Below are 13,267 nucleotides of genomic sequence, written 5' to 3'. Positions count from 1 at the left end.
AGTGGAGATCATTACATCAACCTTGGCTGACATGGTAATCCCTGCACTGGAGAAAATTTCGCAACACACAGTCTACCAGGACGCGTCAAGAGCGACAACGGATCCATATCCAATACCACCACATCACCCCCTGCTGGCCACAAACTAATAGAGATGTGGAGAGACTTATGAGGACAATTAATAAGGCGCTACACATCTCCAAAAGTCAAAACAGCCACTGGTGGGTGGACTTATACTGGTTCTTATGGAACTACCGGGTGACGCCTCATAGCTCCACCAATGTAACCCCGGCAGACCTCATGTACGTAACAACGGTGAACTCGTCCATTCCCTATCGCCCGAACAAGGATGTGGACGACATTGACAAAGGACGGACTCACGAAAGGAGAGTTGCGGCTAATTAGTACATGAGTCGGAAGAGAAACGCCATGGAAGCCAGACACAAGGTGGGGTGACACTGTGTTGGTGTTGCGGAACCCCACAAAGTCTAAACTAGAGTCGAGGTATGACTACCAACAATGGAAGGTAATAAAGACTGAAGGGTCGATGGTGACAGCAAGCAAAGGACAGCAAATCATCACGAGAAATGTATCTTGGTTCAAAAAGGTGCCCTAGGAGATGTGGACGTATGGAAGCGAGTAACCACAAGGAGGAGTATGCCCTGCACAGCACCATCAGGTGCTATTGGTCGAAGAGGAAGATCCCGGAGATGGCTGCCCGGGTGAGATATCAGAAGAAGATGCGCCGGACCAGAGAGAAGGTGAGCACGATGAGTAGGTGAATCAGATAGAATGCCTCCCCCGCGGCTCCAGCGATATAGTCTGAGGGCCACCCCCAAAGCCCCAGCGAGGTTGCGAGACTGAGTGGTAAATACTACAAGACTATTTGGGGACATTGTATGGTCGAAGCAAACTGGATGTGCCCCACCTGCAGTGGACTTGAGTATGCAGGGGGAGTCCCAGTGGTTGTTCACTGTTATTGTGAAAGTTTTGCTTGTTTAAAATAAAGGAGGAATGTTGTGTCCGACTTTGGTCACGCCACCCGATAACATGAGGCGCAATAAGCGCCTGCCTGCCGGAAGCGGGCAGAGCAGAAAGCACGACCAGCATGACGCGTTTCACCGGCACGCGATAGAACAGGCGTCGGCCTTCTCAACATGAATTCAGAGCACTGCATCCGGATTCCCGATGTGCTTTGGATTCCTGTTCTGATGCCCTCTTTCTAAAAGAAGTAGAAAAACGACCGATAAGCATCTTGTAATGCAGGCATGGCTTGAGTCAAAGGTGGATTGCAGAGAAACATGCTGGGAAAGGGAAAGGGAAAGGGAAGGGGAAGGGGCAAAAAGTGTAGCTCTCACTGCGACCACCCTCAGGGTTAGAAATGGCTCTGGACTTCTCCTTACACCTCCAGTTCCCAGTTCAGAGGTTTCCCGGTCGCCTCTTGACAGGATCAGCTTGTCACATGTGTACGTTTGATGCTGTGCTTTGATAGCTGGTTGTCTTGCAACCATTGGCTGAAGAACTTATTGTATATGATTCTTTAGTTTGCATCAGAAAATACAGATCAACCCAATGATGGCACGCTTGGAGCACCAAGATCTTATTGCCTGGGTCGTGTTTTGCCAACCCAACACTGAATTGGGCTGCACTACTGCCGACTCAGAAGGCTTTAGTAGGCTGCTCAGCTAACGTTCAAAACAAATGCAAAGTTGGTAGAGGAAGTGTGGTGCAATTCGTTGTTGAATTTTTGGAAGATGTAGTTTGTCATGACATTTTCTTGCTAACTGCCTAGTGCACCACCCGCAGGTGGTGCCAAATGCCCTGTAAAGTAGCCAATGGCACGCCATGCTGAGGCTAGGAGGAAACTTCACAATGTTGTGCATTGGGCGGCAAGGATAATTGCTGTACCTCCTTTTTTTATATATCGGAAAGCAAGCATTACATGTGGCTTCTGTTTCATAATGTTTAGCTTTCTGGCATGTTTATTTCCATCATCTCCTTGATTTTGTTGGGGAAAGTTGGCAGAACATGGTCTTCGAGTATTAGACTTGCCGCACCTTTATCTATTTGGTACTTACACAGTTTGTTAGAGAAGCTGTTCTTGTTTCATATTATCCTGTAGGTGGATGTGGAAATAAAAATTGAAAAAAGCCTTTCTGCTTTTTTCTCCCACATCCACTTATTTTGTGTGCAGAGTCAGGCAGCAGTGTGACCTCAGCGTGCCTATTGATTCACTACTAGACCTCAAGCTCATGGCCGTTCTGCTCACAACGGGACTCCTATCTGGGAGGCAATGCTTGGTCTCGCAAATACGTTTCCTTGGGTTGAGGACGGAGGTGAAACTGGGGGTGGTGCAGGATCTGTCCAGGAGTGGGTGAAAAGTTATTTCTTCTTTTCTCTCCTGAGTGCAAGGTGGAATGAAAACAACGATTGTGCCGAAGGCATGCAGGCAATCACTGATCTGCATTTGTGGAGTGGGGGGGGGAGGGGGATCAGCAGGAGAATTCCTTGTGGAGACGCCCACAGATGTGGGAGTATTTGGGCTATTCATATCACATTCTCTGAAATGAGGAAAATGAGAATGCCTTTATTACAGTAGGCATTGCTAGTAATTGTGCCCTCTAGAAATGGTATTGTACATTGGACGGTTTCATAAAATGGGAGGTCAGTAATAAAAGTGGGCCGGAAATCGCTGCACCTGCATCCTGTGGAGTTAGAAATCCGTGATGAAGCCAAAATTGTGAGAGGTCTTTTTTAGTTTTGGCTATTAGGTGGCGCTGAAAGTGCTACCTTTAAGCCAAAACTATTGTCATTAAAATAAGAGCTTTAACATAAGAGCTTGAAATGGGAGCTTTGAATGAGGGTCTCTAATGCATTTCAATGCAGATGACCTATGAGGATGGATTTCTGTAGTTTGGTTATGTGTCTCACGCATTTAACACCCATCTCTAAGTCAAATCTATATGATATTCCTCCCATTCCCACCCATCTTCCCTTAAACCACACCCCTTTTTGCTCTCTTTACTTGCATTTGTATTGTGTGCTGAATTTGTCAGCAATTTTTTCTTCCAATATGGCGGCTGTTAATATTATAAAAAGGTTATTTGACTTGATTGATAGACCTTCTGTTTATAAACTGTTCCCATGCACACCATTTACAGTCCGCTACCGTCTTGACTCAGCATTATTATATACGAACAAGCCAGATTCGAGTATGGCAGTAATGTGACTTGAACGCCAGTGCCCAATAATGAGAGTTCAAGTTGGTGTAATCCAGACTAAATCTTTTGACTTATCAAACAGGTATTTGGTGCAGATTCCAAAAAATGCATTCAGTCTGACCTTTTAGTCTGTCGACACTTTTACAATTGTGCCCATTGTATAGGGGAAGAAATTAAGAGATGGAAATGTATTAGCCATGAAATGTAACAACCAATTGTTTTATAATTTGTGTGCCTGTCGTTAGGGAGAATTCTCATAAATGGCTGATTTCCCTTACTTAATGAGTCCCTCAGCAGCTTTGCTGGATTTCTAGAATTTATTTTTTTCACCTGGTAAGAGTGTGAGCCTTTTTCCCACTCTTAAATGTGTTTTGCTGTGTGTTTTTACCATTTGTGTGATCTTTGGCTCTGGAGCCTCAAATACCCGATGAGCATCATTTTTATGTGTTACACAGCACCCCCAGTGCAGCGACGCAGGGTTGTCTTTTAGACTTCCCCCTGACTTCATTTTTCTGGGACTGACTACTGTCTCCCAGAAACATGTAAAGTTGACATTAACTTTATGTAGTCTCTTTAAACCACAGACCCAGTACACCCCATCTTATTTGGAGTATTGGAAAGGGTTAATTATTATCCCCTTTCGTCTGTTTCTCTTGGAGCACTGTTTTGCTCCCTTTCATCAAAACTTGGCTGGTGGCAGTGGTAACTACCCTATTTTTCATACCGCGGTTATCTTATATAACCATGGTATTGTTTTAGGATAGTATATTAGCCTTGAACATAAACCTGCTTGACCAAATATATTTTATTTCGGCTCCAGCTGGGTCTATTCGCCATTTCTTTTTTTTAAAGTCTTTCTCGTGTTTTACTGTGCGTGCCAAACCAGGTTTGGTCCCTTTGTTTGACGTCTTTTCGCGGGCTTCTGCACAAAAGCCCTCCTTAAGGCGCCTGAAAGTCTGGGTAGGCAGGATGTGAGGGAGGGGTCTTAGGACCTCTACCATGGGTTCCCTTGGTAACCTAAGTCGCACTCCTGTTTGATTGGCTGGGTGACTTTCCTTGCCAGGGCAGCCACCCTGCTGTGTGATTGACGGCCAGGCTGTGTGAATGAGGGAAAACTGCATAAAAAGCAGGTCTCTGGGACTGGAAAGGCAGAGTCGCCACTGGAACGAAAGAACCAACGAGAAGCTGATGATAAAGGACCCCTACAACGCCTGAACCGCCCGGTGAAGCCCTGCTGCAGGTCCGAATCTTCAGAATCCGACGACAGAGAAGATCCTCCAGGAAACTTCTTCCCTTGAGCTGGTGGGACCAACCAGTTCGCCCAAATTGCAAGCCAGGACCCCTCCTCTGGTCGAATTCGCTGTACAGAGCTACAGTGGGCCGGATAGCCAGGAAGGTCGGACCCTGCTTGGGTTTTAAGGAGCGCACCTTTTATTTGTTGCTTTGCTCTACTGCTGGTTTCTTCCCTGGGTAGTGCAGAACCCTCCAGTCTTCCTACTTCTTGACAGTCCGACAGTTGCTTCAGGAACCGTGAGCCTGCAGGAACAACCAGGAACGTCTGCCTCAGCTACAGCTTCTCCGTTTTAAGGTATTGTGCAAATCCGGTTGTTCGTTTTGTTCAACCTCGGTGAAAGTGTTTGAAATCTTTCTCCAATCCGAGGGCTTGTCCTTCTCTTCTCTTTGAACTAACATTTCTACCAACCAACCTCGCCTGGAATCCGTGGCACAAACTTTACCACGAACTACCCTGAACCGTGTGATCTTGAGCAAAAGACTTTTGACCCATTGACTTTGGCCCTAAGCCTTTTCTACCTGGTTCTATCACTGTAGTTCCTCTTGCTCAATTGCCCTGAGTACTTACCTGTTGGTGTGGTTCAATTTTTATTAACTTTCTTTCCCTCCCTTTTAAATTGCTGGAGTGCCATTTTGCTCCCACTTCATTTTGTGAGCTGAACTTGTCTGGAACTTATTGGGAGTGGTGTGGTGTATTAAGAGTGTGATTTTTAAACTGCTTTATGATAGTGAAATGTTATACAACTGAAGAGTAAAATAAATGTATATTCTTTTACTTGGAAACCTTGAGTCAGTGTTTGTTTGAATCATAGTAATTGCTGTCCTTTGTGTAACTATTTGATACTGCTAACTTACTCTTGAGATAAGTCTGGCTACTCAGCCACCGCTACCACTTTTACTGTGTAGTACAGGCTTGTACCAAATGTGAATTTGTACTGTCACTTGTGTCTTAATTGTGTGTGGTGTTCCCAAAGGGTACTGCATATAATTCTGCCTAACACCTGCTGATTAAAGTTTAGGCGTAATATACATACAATTGTGCAAGACATGGTGTGTGATCTCTTCATCCAGGAATAGGGGGCATGGCTGGCACTTAGCAGACAGCCTGCAAATTGTGCCATTTAGGAGCCTTGGGGAGCAGTGCGCTTCTTGGAGTCTTTGCGAGCATGTGCAAGCGCACTTAAAATATCATGGTCTTAAATGTGACTTGAGAAAACAAAGGAAGCCCAGAGGGGATGACTGGGACGTGTACCTTTGCAAAAGCCGACACATTCCAACGCATCTATCTCAATCTCTGAGCAACAAAGCAGATGGCAGCGCCACATCCGTCACAGGAATAGCAGAATGCAAGTGCACTTCCACTGGGCAGCATGAGAAATTGATTAAGCGCGTGCCAGTTTCTGTGTCAGACTAAATGCAACGATACAATATAAATCTAGTCTGTCCTGAGGAAGCAACAAGGATAATTCTATCTCGCCACTAAACACACAGCCTGAGCTGAAAACTAAAGGATTTGTAGAATATATTCGCTATGCGATGCAATTTGAGCCACCAAGCGGTAGCGGTTGGATGCATAAACATATAAGAACTTAAATGAGAACTAAAAGGCCAAGCACTTGTTAACATGGTATTATGTTTTTGTTTTTTGTTTTGGCTATGTGGTTCAGCTGAAACTATATCATTGGAGTACAATAAGAAGGAGATGGGATATGTGGAGGGACATACCGCTTGCCTGTGTAGTTTGATTATGTACCCGGTCATTGACTGCCCATGGCCATAAAGCCATTACTGCCCACTTACTTCCTGTTCCCACCCAAAACGCATCCTCATGGGATCTGTGAGCCAGATTTATCAAGCAGTAACATCAAACGTCTGCTACAAGTGCCTGCCTGCCAATGTTATTTCAAAGAAATCTGTGAGTTAATGTCTTAATTGGAACTTTATCCAAATGTGCATTCAACCTCTTGATTTATGAGCAGTAGGAGTGCACTAACATCCTGTTAAAAATAGCATTGCCAAAGCCAACATAGGTATTAGATATGCATTTTCCAGGCACTGCTATTATGTGCCAAGGTACTGGCACCGTTTTGCGGCTGCCATCATCACAGATTCTTCATAAACGTCAAATGGAAAGTAGGAGATTGTCTGCTGTCAGCCATGTCAGGCACATACAAACTCCAGGCAGTGGGATTTGTCTGCAACTTGCGTGCTCCTTTTGATGACACTCTATCTTTCGAAGCCCAAGTCAGTGCGGTTGTAGAGATGGCCCATTAACAACTTGGCCTCATATGTGCCCTCTAATTTAATTAATGTAGCAGTGCATAAAAGGGTCTACTAAAAAATGAACAACACATTTCGAATGGTCCAGAATAGAGCCAATCTGCTTTTCTGGCTCCTAAGAAGACTCATGTTACACAACATAGGAAATGACTAGACTGGCTCCTTACAGAAGGTGGAGAATCAAGCTAAGGGCATTGCTCATCCTTTGGAAGGATCGCAGGAACGTTGGTCCGCTTTATTAGATTGATCGAGGAAAGCACTACTGCCCCACTATACTACTCCATTCTTCCTCTGACAAGCGGCTTAAAGCCTTGAAGATGTCTTCCCAAAAAGATGGAGGGAAATGCCTCCAAGCCTGCCGATTGAGAGAACGGAATTCCGTACCCTCTATTTTCCTTGCACTAGAATGCAGATTCGACCTACGACAGAAATTCGGTCAAGCTGGACACAAAACGAGTCTCCTGCACTCGTGCACACTCTTGTCCACCCCCAGCACCCATCCACATACCTGATCATCTTGAATTGCTTTTTGGGGAACGTCCAGCTCCCCGAACTCCGTCTCTAGGCCTAAAACTGCACTCCCATTCTATTCATTCCAACACTTTACATACTGTGGACTCCCGTTCCCGAGGGCGTTCACCCCACAAGGGTACTGAGGCCATACTAATGGGATAAAGGTACTATATAAATTACAAACTACTTCTCCACCCCAGAGCAGTGCCATCTGTCTTAATATACGTAGGTTTTACATGTGAAAAAGGGGTAAAAGCAGTGTCTTCAAACTGTGGGGCTGGCTTTCTCCTTTCCCCTTCCACTCGCTGGGAGGGGGAAGGAGATAACCAGGGAGTGGGTAGGAGCCTCTTTAAAAGGGAGAAATGTGACTGCTTTTAGTAGAAAATATAAGCACCGTACTTACCTTGCAGCGGTACACTTCGCTGTGTCCCTGCAACGCCTGTTCCCTTTCACTTCCGTGATGGGGACCCGGTGCCGCAGGGTCCTTTATTTTATTTTTAATTAATTTTTTCAGGACACGCCTCCAACCCCTACTCGCAATATAGTGAGGAGGAGAGCCCCCGCCACCCAATGGGGGATTTGGTCGAACTGCTCGGCCATTTAGTATTTTCGAATGGCTGAAATTCGGCCAAATCTCCCATTCAGTCTTTTATTCTCAGTCATTTTGGATGATGCACAATATGTTCACTCAAGTGGGAGCTTAGCATTAAATGTTTGGCTTCCAGTGGGAAAGAGCACATGCGTTGCTGGCCCACTCCTATAGAACACTATGGAACTTCCAGACACATCTTAGAATACCTGCAGGACCAGCTTTCTTTCATCCGATGTTGCCAAAGTGAATCCCTTTAAACTGGGTATTAGTAACTATTGTTACTAGACGTGGCTGTCCCACGTTTGTGTGCTTATAACAAAAAGGCTATCCCCATTACTTACCCCAAATGCCGACCACATCCCTCCCAACATTAGGGAGTTAAAAAAGGGTAGCATTTGTGTAATAGGGGCAATCGGTTACTAATTTGCGATGCTGATGCATTGGGCCGAATGGATGGCTAAATCAAGCAAAGAAACCAAATGCACATTTGAAAGCCTATTGGGCATCTGAAAATCAGCATTGTCCCTCTGCAATAGCCTCTATCTAGCCCCGCCCACCCTACCTCCCCTCTCTAACCTCACAGCCACCCTACCTCCACTTGCACTACCGCTATGCACCCTAACCCCACTCTCTCTACCCTACCCCCACTATCTCTAACCCCACCCACCCTACCCCACTCTCTACTGCAACCATCCTACCCCACTCTCTACCCCAACCATCCACACCACCTGCCATTCTCTTTACCCGCACCATCCATACTCCCACTCTTGCCCCACCCACACTACCCCCATTCTCTCTACCCCAACCACCTCTTAACCCCCAGCCACCCAACTCTCTCTACAACCCACCCACCCCATTCTCTACCCCCTCTCATCCTTCCTCTCACACTCCTGCTTTTATTGCTTACACCCTCGCAACCTTTCTCCCTCATATTTCCTCTTGCTCATCATCGATGGAACCCTGTCCCAACTCTATTCTCCTTCCTTTTCATCCTCTTGAACATCCGCACCCCTTATCGCATCCTCCTTTGAAAACTTTCACTCTCCTCCTTGTACCCTGGTGCCTATAAATGCGAAGAACAGTAGTAAACGGGAAAACTATTGGCTTTGGCAATGCTTGTTACCATTTTCAGGTGCATAGTATCTATTGTTTGTCCTCAAACCTGCCTTGAAAATGCGATGTGTAAAGGAGGGCAACCATAGCCGTGCAGATTGTACTTAAAAAGGGCAACGGTTGGTGCCCTACGTCAGTTCCAAGAATGTTATTGTAACCGTACATTTAGAAGTGCCACGCGATATGACAGCATTGCTGCAAAGCTCCTCCTGCTTTTCGTTTTTGTTTTGTCCACCAAACGTGAGAATTGCTTGGATGTAGTATCAATAGTCGTCAAACGTTTATACTGGATGAAGCATTGTTTTACATAACATGTGTTTCTCTTTGTTTTCTTTAAGTTTGTTAGTGTGAGTGTTTTTCTGTGAGAAACTGTGCATAAAGTTGCATTTTCTTTTCTTTTACATTGCAGGAAACTATTCTATGGAGTAAATGAAATAACTGTGAAAGTGCCTTCCATTTTTAAACTTTTGATTAAGGAGGTAAGGATGCAATCTGAATTCTTTTGGTTGTTACTTGTTTGAATGCGGAAAACCTGAGAACGCCTAGCTCTGCATTTGAGCTTGAGCACCCATTTGTTGGTTATGAGATTCTGCACTGGGCCAAATCACAATCATGATGGGCTCAGAGTGTCGAGGCTTGTAAACTAACCGCATTATGCCATTCAAGTGACTTTTTGTCTGAAACGCACTTTATTTATTGTCAAGCTACATTGAATGCATGCTATGCTATCCATGTTTTGCTGATGATTGAAGGCACTTAAAAAAAAAATGTGTCTTCCACGTATCTCCTTCAATGGATTGCAATGCCATTACTCTGGGTCTCGCGTGCATTGACTCAGCACTCCTTCACTCCGGGCAGGACCTCTGCAGCCCAACTTATAGCGCATGCACTGCACCCCCATACGTCTGTTCTTTTTTGCACACTGTTCGGAACATAATAACAAATCGTGTTTTCGTGTGCCACTATGTCGATCCCCAATCCCTCGGGTTTCAAATGCTGCTGAGACCAACTCCAAAATGTTACCAACCCGCTTAACATTTATGCGTGGTATCTGGGCAGGGAACATAACTCTAAGCAACGCGGCTTGTGCCCGTCGAAGAACCAGAAGCCACTAATATAGCACTGGACAAAGTTGATACTGGGAAGATCCTGCATTCGAAGACGCCAGCCCGATTGACCAGTTTGACCACCAACTCCTTGGGGTCCAACATAGAGGGGCCCACCTTTGGGGGGAAAAAGTTGACTGGGTTGGCAGGCGAGTCAAAAAGTCAAAAAAGCATCATCACTCTAATAGTGCGTCTCACCACTTCTCTTACGACAAGAAAAAGCAGCGCAGACAAAGGCCGGATGATACGAGGTGATTTGTTTACAAAGGCCGCCGCTGGTACCACTTTGGCCTCAACATCATTGCCTGCCCCATAGACTACTGTGCCCAGGTCGGTTGGCACGAGAAAATGTCAAACCCACAAGTCGATGAAGGCCGCAGAGTTCTGCGACATCTTTGGGGAGGATCTGGTGCATTGACCATGTCCACCCCATCAACATCGCAGGATCTAGATTATGTCCCAAAGTCCATGACTGAGTTCTTTCAAGTAATGCAGCCCATCTTCAACAAGGAAGATGACCCGTTCCCTTCGGGCTGGTGTTGGTAAGGAAATTGACCTATCCAACTCCCTTAGGCGCTTACTGGGGGCAATATCTTGGATTGGCTTCTAATAATAAATCCGAAGACCATAACCTCTGTGGAAAAATGTGTCTGGTTTGACCACTCCCATGTGTTTTTTGAAGTTCTTCTGCCTAAGATTCAAGACAAACCTCTAAATATGACCAAACGCACTGCTCTTTTTTGGAATTGCAGGAAGGTGCCCAGTGAGGCTTTTAGTCCTCAAGTGCTACCATCGCTACCATCTTTGGATGATGACTTGCCGCTTGATGGTTTCACTTATCCTTTAGAAATGCAACACATCAAGTTTTCGACTCCCTAGCTCCTTTTAAAACCTGTAAAACTGAATAAAACAATTAGTCATAATCAATGTTTCTCTATAGAGGTCTTGCAAGCTAGAGCAGCTAAACTTAAGGCTGAACGTTGCTGGAGAAAACATGAAACAAAAGCATTAGCTACCATTTATAAATAGACGGCGAAAGTTTTCAAACGGGAATTATTTAAAGCCAAAGCTAAAAATCTAAGTATGAGTGGAGCAGGCTAAATCTAAACCAAAGGAACTATTACTGTTATGCAGGAGTTAAAAGGGTTGCCAATCGAGACTATTATGCTTGAAAATAATGACTGGTGTCAAGCAATCCACGATGGCTTCACTCAAAAAACAATGAAACACCAGCAGGCTATTAGAGATCAGGTGAACTTGTCTCATAACGTTAATATTCCTCCGAATGTACCCACTGCTACAGAGAATGGTAACTCTGCGTCATTCTCTTTCAAAGAAGTGACTGAAAAGGAAGTGATGGAGCTCATACGTAGTATTAAACCTACCTTGTGTAAAGGGGATATTTTCCCGGCTACACTTCAAGGATTTTGCAAAGACACTTGCCCCATGGGTTACTCTGTGAACTGATCTTTTAATGAGGCCTATGTAACTGATAATATTAAGGAGGCCTGGATAACCCCCTTGATTCCGAACCTTGATCCAGCTGTTCCTGGAAATTATAGGCCAATCACCAATGTGCCAATTGTATTAAAGATAATTAACAAGATTGCCTTCATACAATACCAGAACTTTGTTGAGTAAAAGGACATTTTGGCTGCTGAACAGTCTGTCTTTCGAGCAAATCATGGGACTGAGACAGCCCTTCTAGATCTGCAGTCAAATATCGTGGGCATCAGTGAAGAAGGCAATGCGGCGTTACTCCTATTGCTGGACCTCTCTTCAGCTTTTAATTTGATTGACCACACCTTATTGGTAAATAGATTAATTGAGCTAGGAAAGTGTACGCCTCATGCTGCCAACTGGTTTAAATCCTTTTTAGGACCCAGTATGGCTGCCGTGGTAAAAAACCTTGTTGACATGCGGTGTGCCACAGGACTCTTGCTTATCCCTATTGTTTGTTTTTTCTGGGTGTTCTGGTTGCGAATTACGCTGTTGACACGCAGATGATGAGCTGTCTGGGGTGTATGATGATCGAGTCAATAATGTATTTGAAGCCACACGAAGATGGATGCCGGCAAGCTCTTTGGCTCTAAATGAAGAAAAAACTGAGCTGTTGGTTGCAGGCACCCAACAAAGATTTTTAAAAGCTGGATTGTCAATATAAATGTTTTAAGGTGAATGGCAATAACATCGCAGTTTCTAAAAATGTTAAAACCCTGGGAGTCTTCTTTGACTCCTAGTTGTCTTTTAGGAGGAATACCTCATACCTGAAATCGTCATATTCCTACTATATGAATTTACTTTGGCAAATTTGTCTGTACGTATCAGAGGCTAACAGAGCCAGCTGCAATCATAAACGCAAAATTTGACAACTTTAATAGCCTCTTGATGGGTACATCTAAGACTAACATAAAAAAGCTCCATTTATCTCAGAATGGAGCTGTCTGAGCAGTCTATGGACTAGGCCGGCGCTTCAAGATTTTGTCTTCTAGGAGGAAGCTGCATTGGCTTCCTTTTGAGGAGCAAATTAAATTCAAGGGTGCTACCCTGGAGTATAAATGCCTTTTGGTTAATGCCGCCCCTACCTCTCCACCAGGATAAAAAGAGCTCCTGTAAGAAGGACCCTCCGCTCAAGTGGTAAACAGCTGTTCTATCAACCGCGTGTGATCCTCAAGAAGATTGGAGGTGCCAGTTTCAATGCTTGGGCACCAACTACTTGGAACTCTCCCCCCCTTGATTTTAAGAGCTGTTTCTGCATTACTCTCTTCAATAAACAATTGAAGACAATGCTGTTTGATGGAGGGACGGTCTAGTTAATGCAACTTTACAACACGCTGCTACTGAAACACCTTTTGGAATGCCTACTCTCTCTGTTGTGTGTCTGTCTTTGTGAGCGCCCTGAGGCCTACGGGCGAGTTGCGCAATATAAGAAATAATAGATAGATAGTACTTTCTGGAGCCTTCACCTTGTCTGCACAGGAAGGACATCCTGGCTGAGGCCCATAAGGTCTGGGGAAAACCTCATACCGGGCAGCACCTAAACAGAAAAATAGACGCTCACTGCAAGCTTCACGCGTCTGAGAAGATATCTTTGTCTTCGTGCCCGCTCCCTTCGTTGACTGTGCTGGCAGCAGCTACACTCCAATCAAA

General features: G+C 44.9%; 1 protein-coding gene across 2 annotated transcripts in view; it reads left to right on the top strand.

Moving 5' to 3' along the window:
- ATP13A3 (ATPase 13A3) overlaps window positions 1–13,267 on the top strand; it is a 1,430,808-nt gene that overhangs the window by 457,847 nt on the left and 959,694 nt on the right. For both annotated transcript variants that reach the window (XM_069618570.1, XM_069618569.1), the window contains exon 7: window positions 9,421–9,490. In XM_069618570.1, the coding sequence (XP_069474671.1) occupies window positions 9,421–9,490 (70 nt within the window). The remainder of the gene's footprint in view (window positions 1–9,420; window positions 9,491–13,267) is intronic.

This window comes from Ambystoma mexicanum, chromosome 10 (genome assembly GCF_040938575.1).
Source record: "Ambystoma mexicanum isolate Mex_15411 chromosome 10, UKY_AmexF1_1, whole genome shotgun sequence".
Taxonomy (NCBI): Eukaryota; Metazoa; Chordata; class Amphibia; order Caudata; family Ambystomatidae; genus Ambystoma; species Ambystoma mexicanum.
This window is presented reverse-complemented; position numbering and strand designations above follow the sequence as displayed.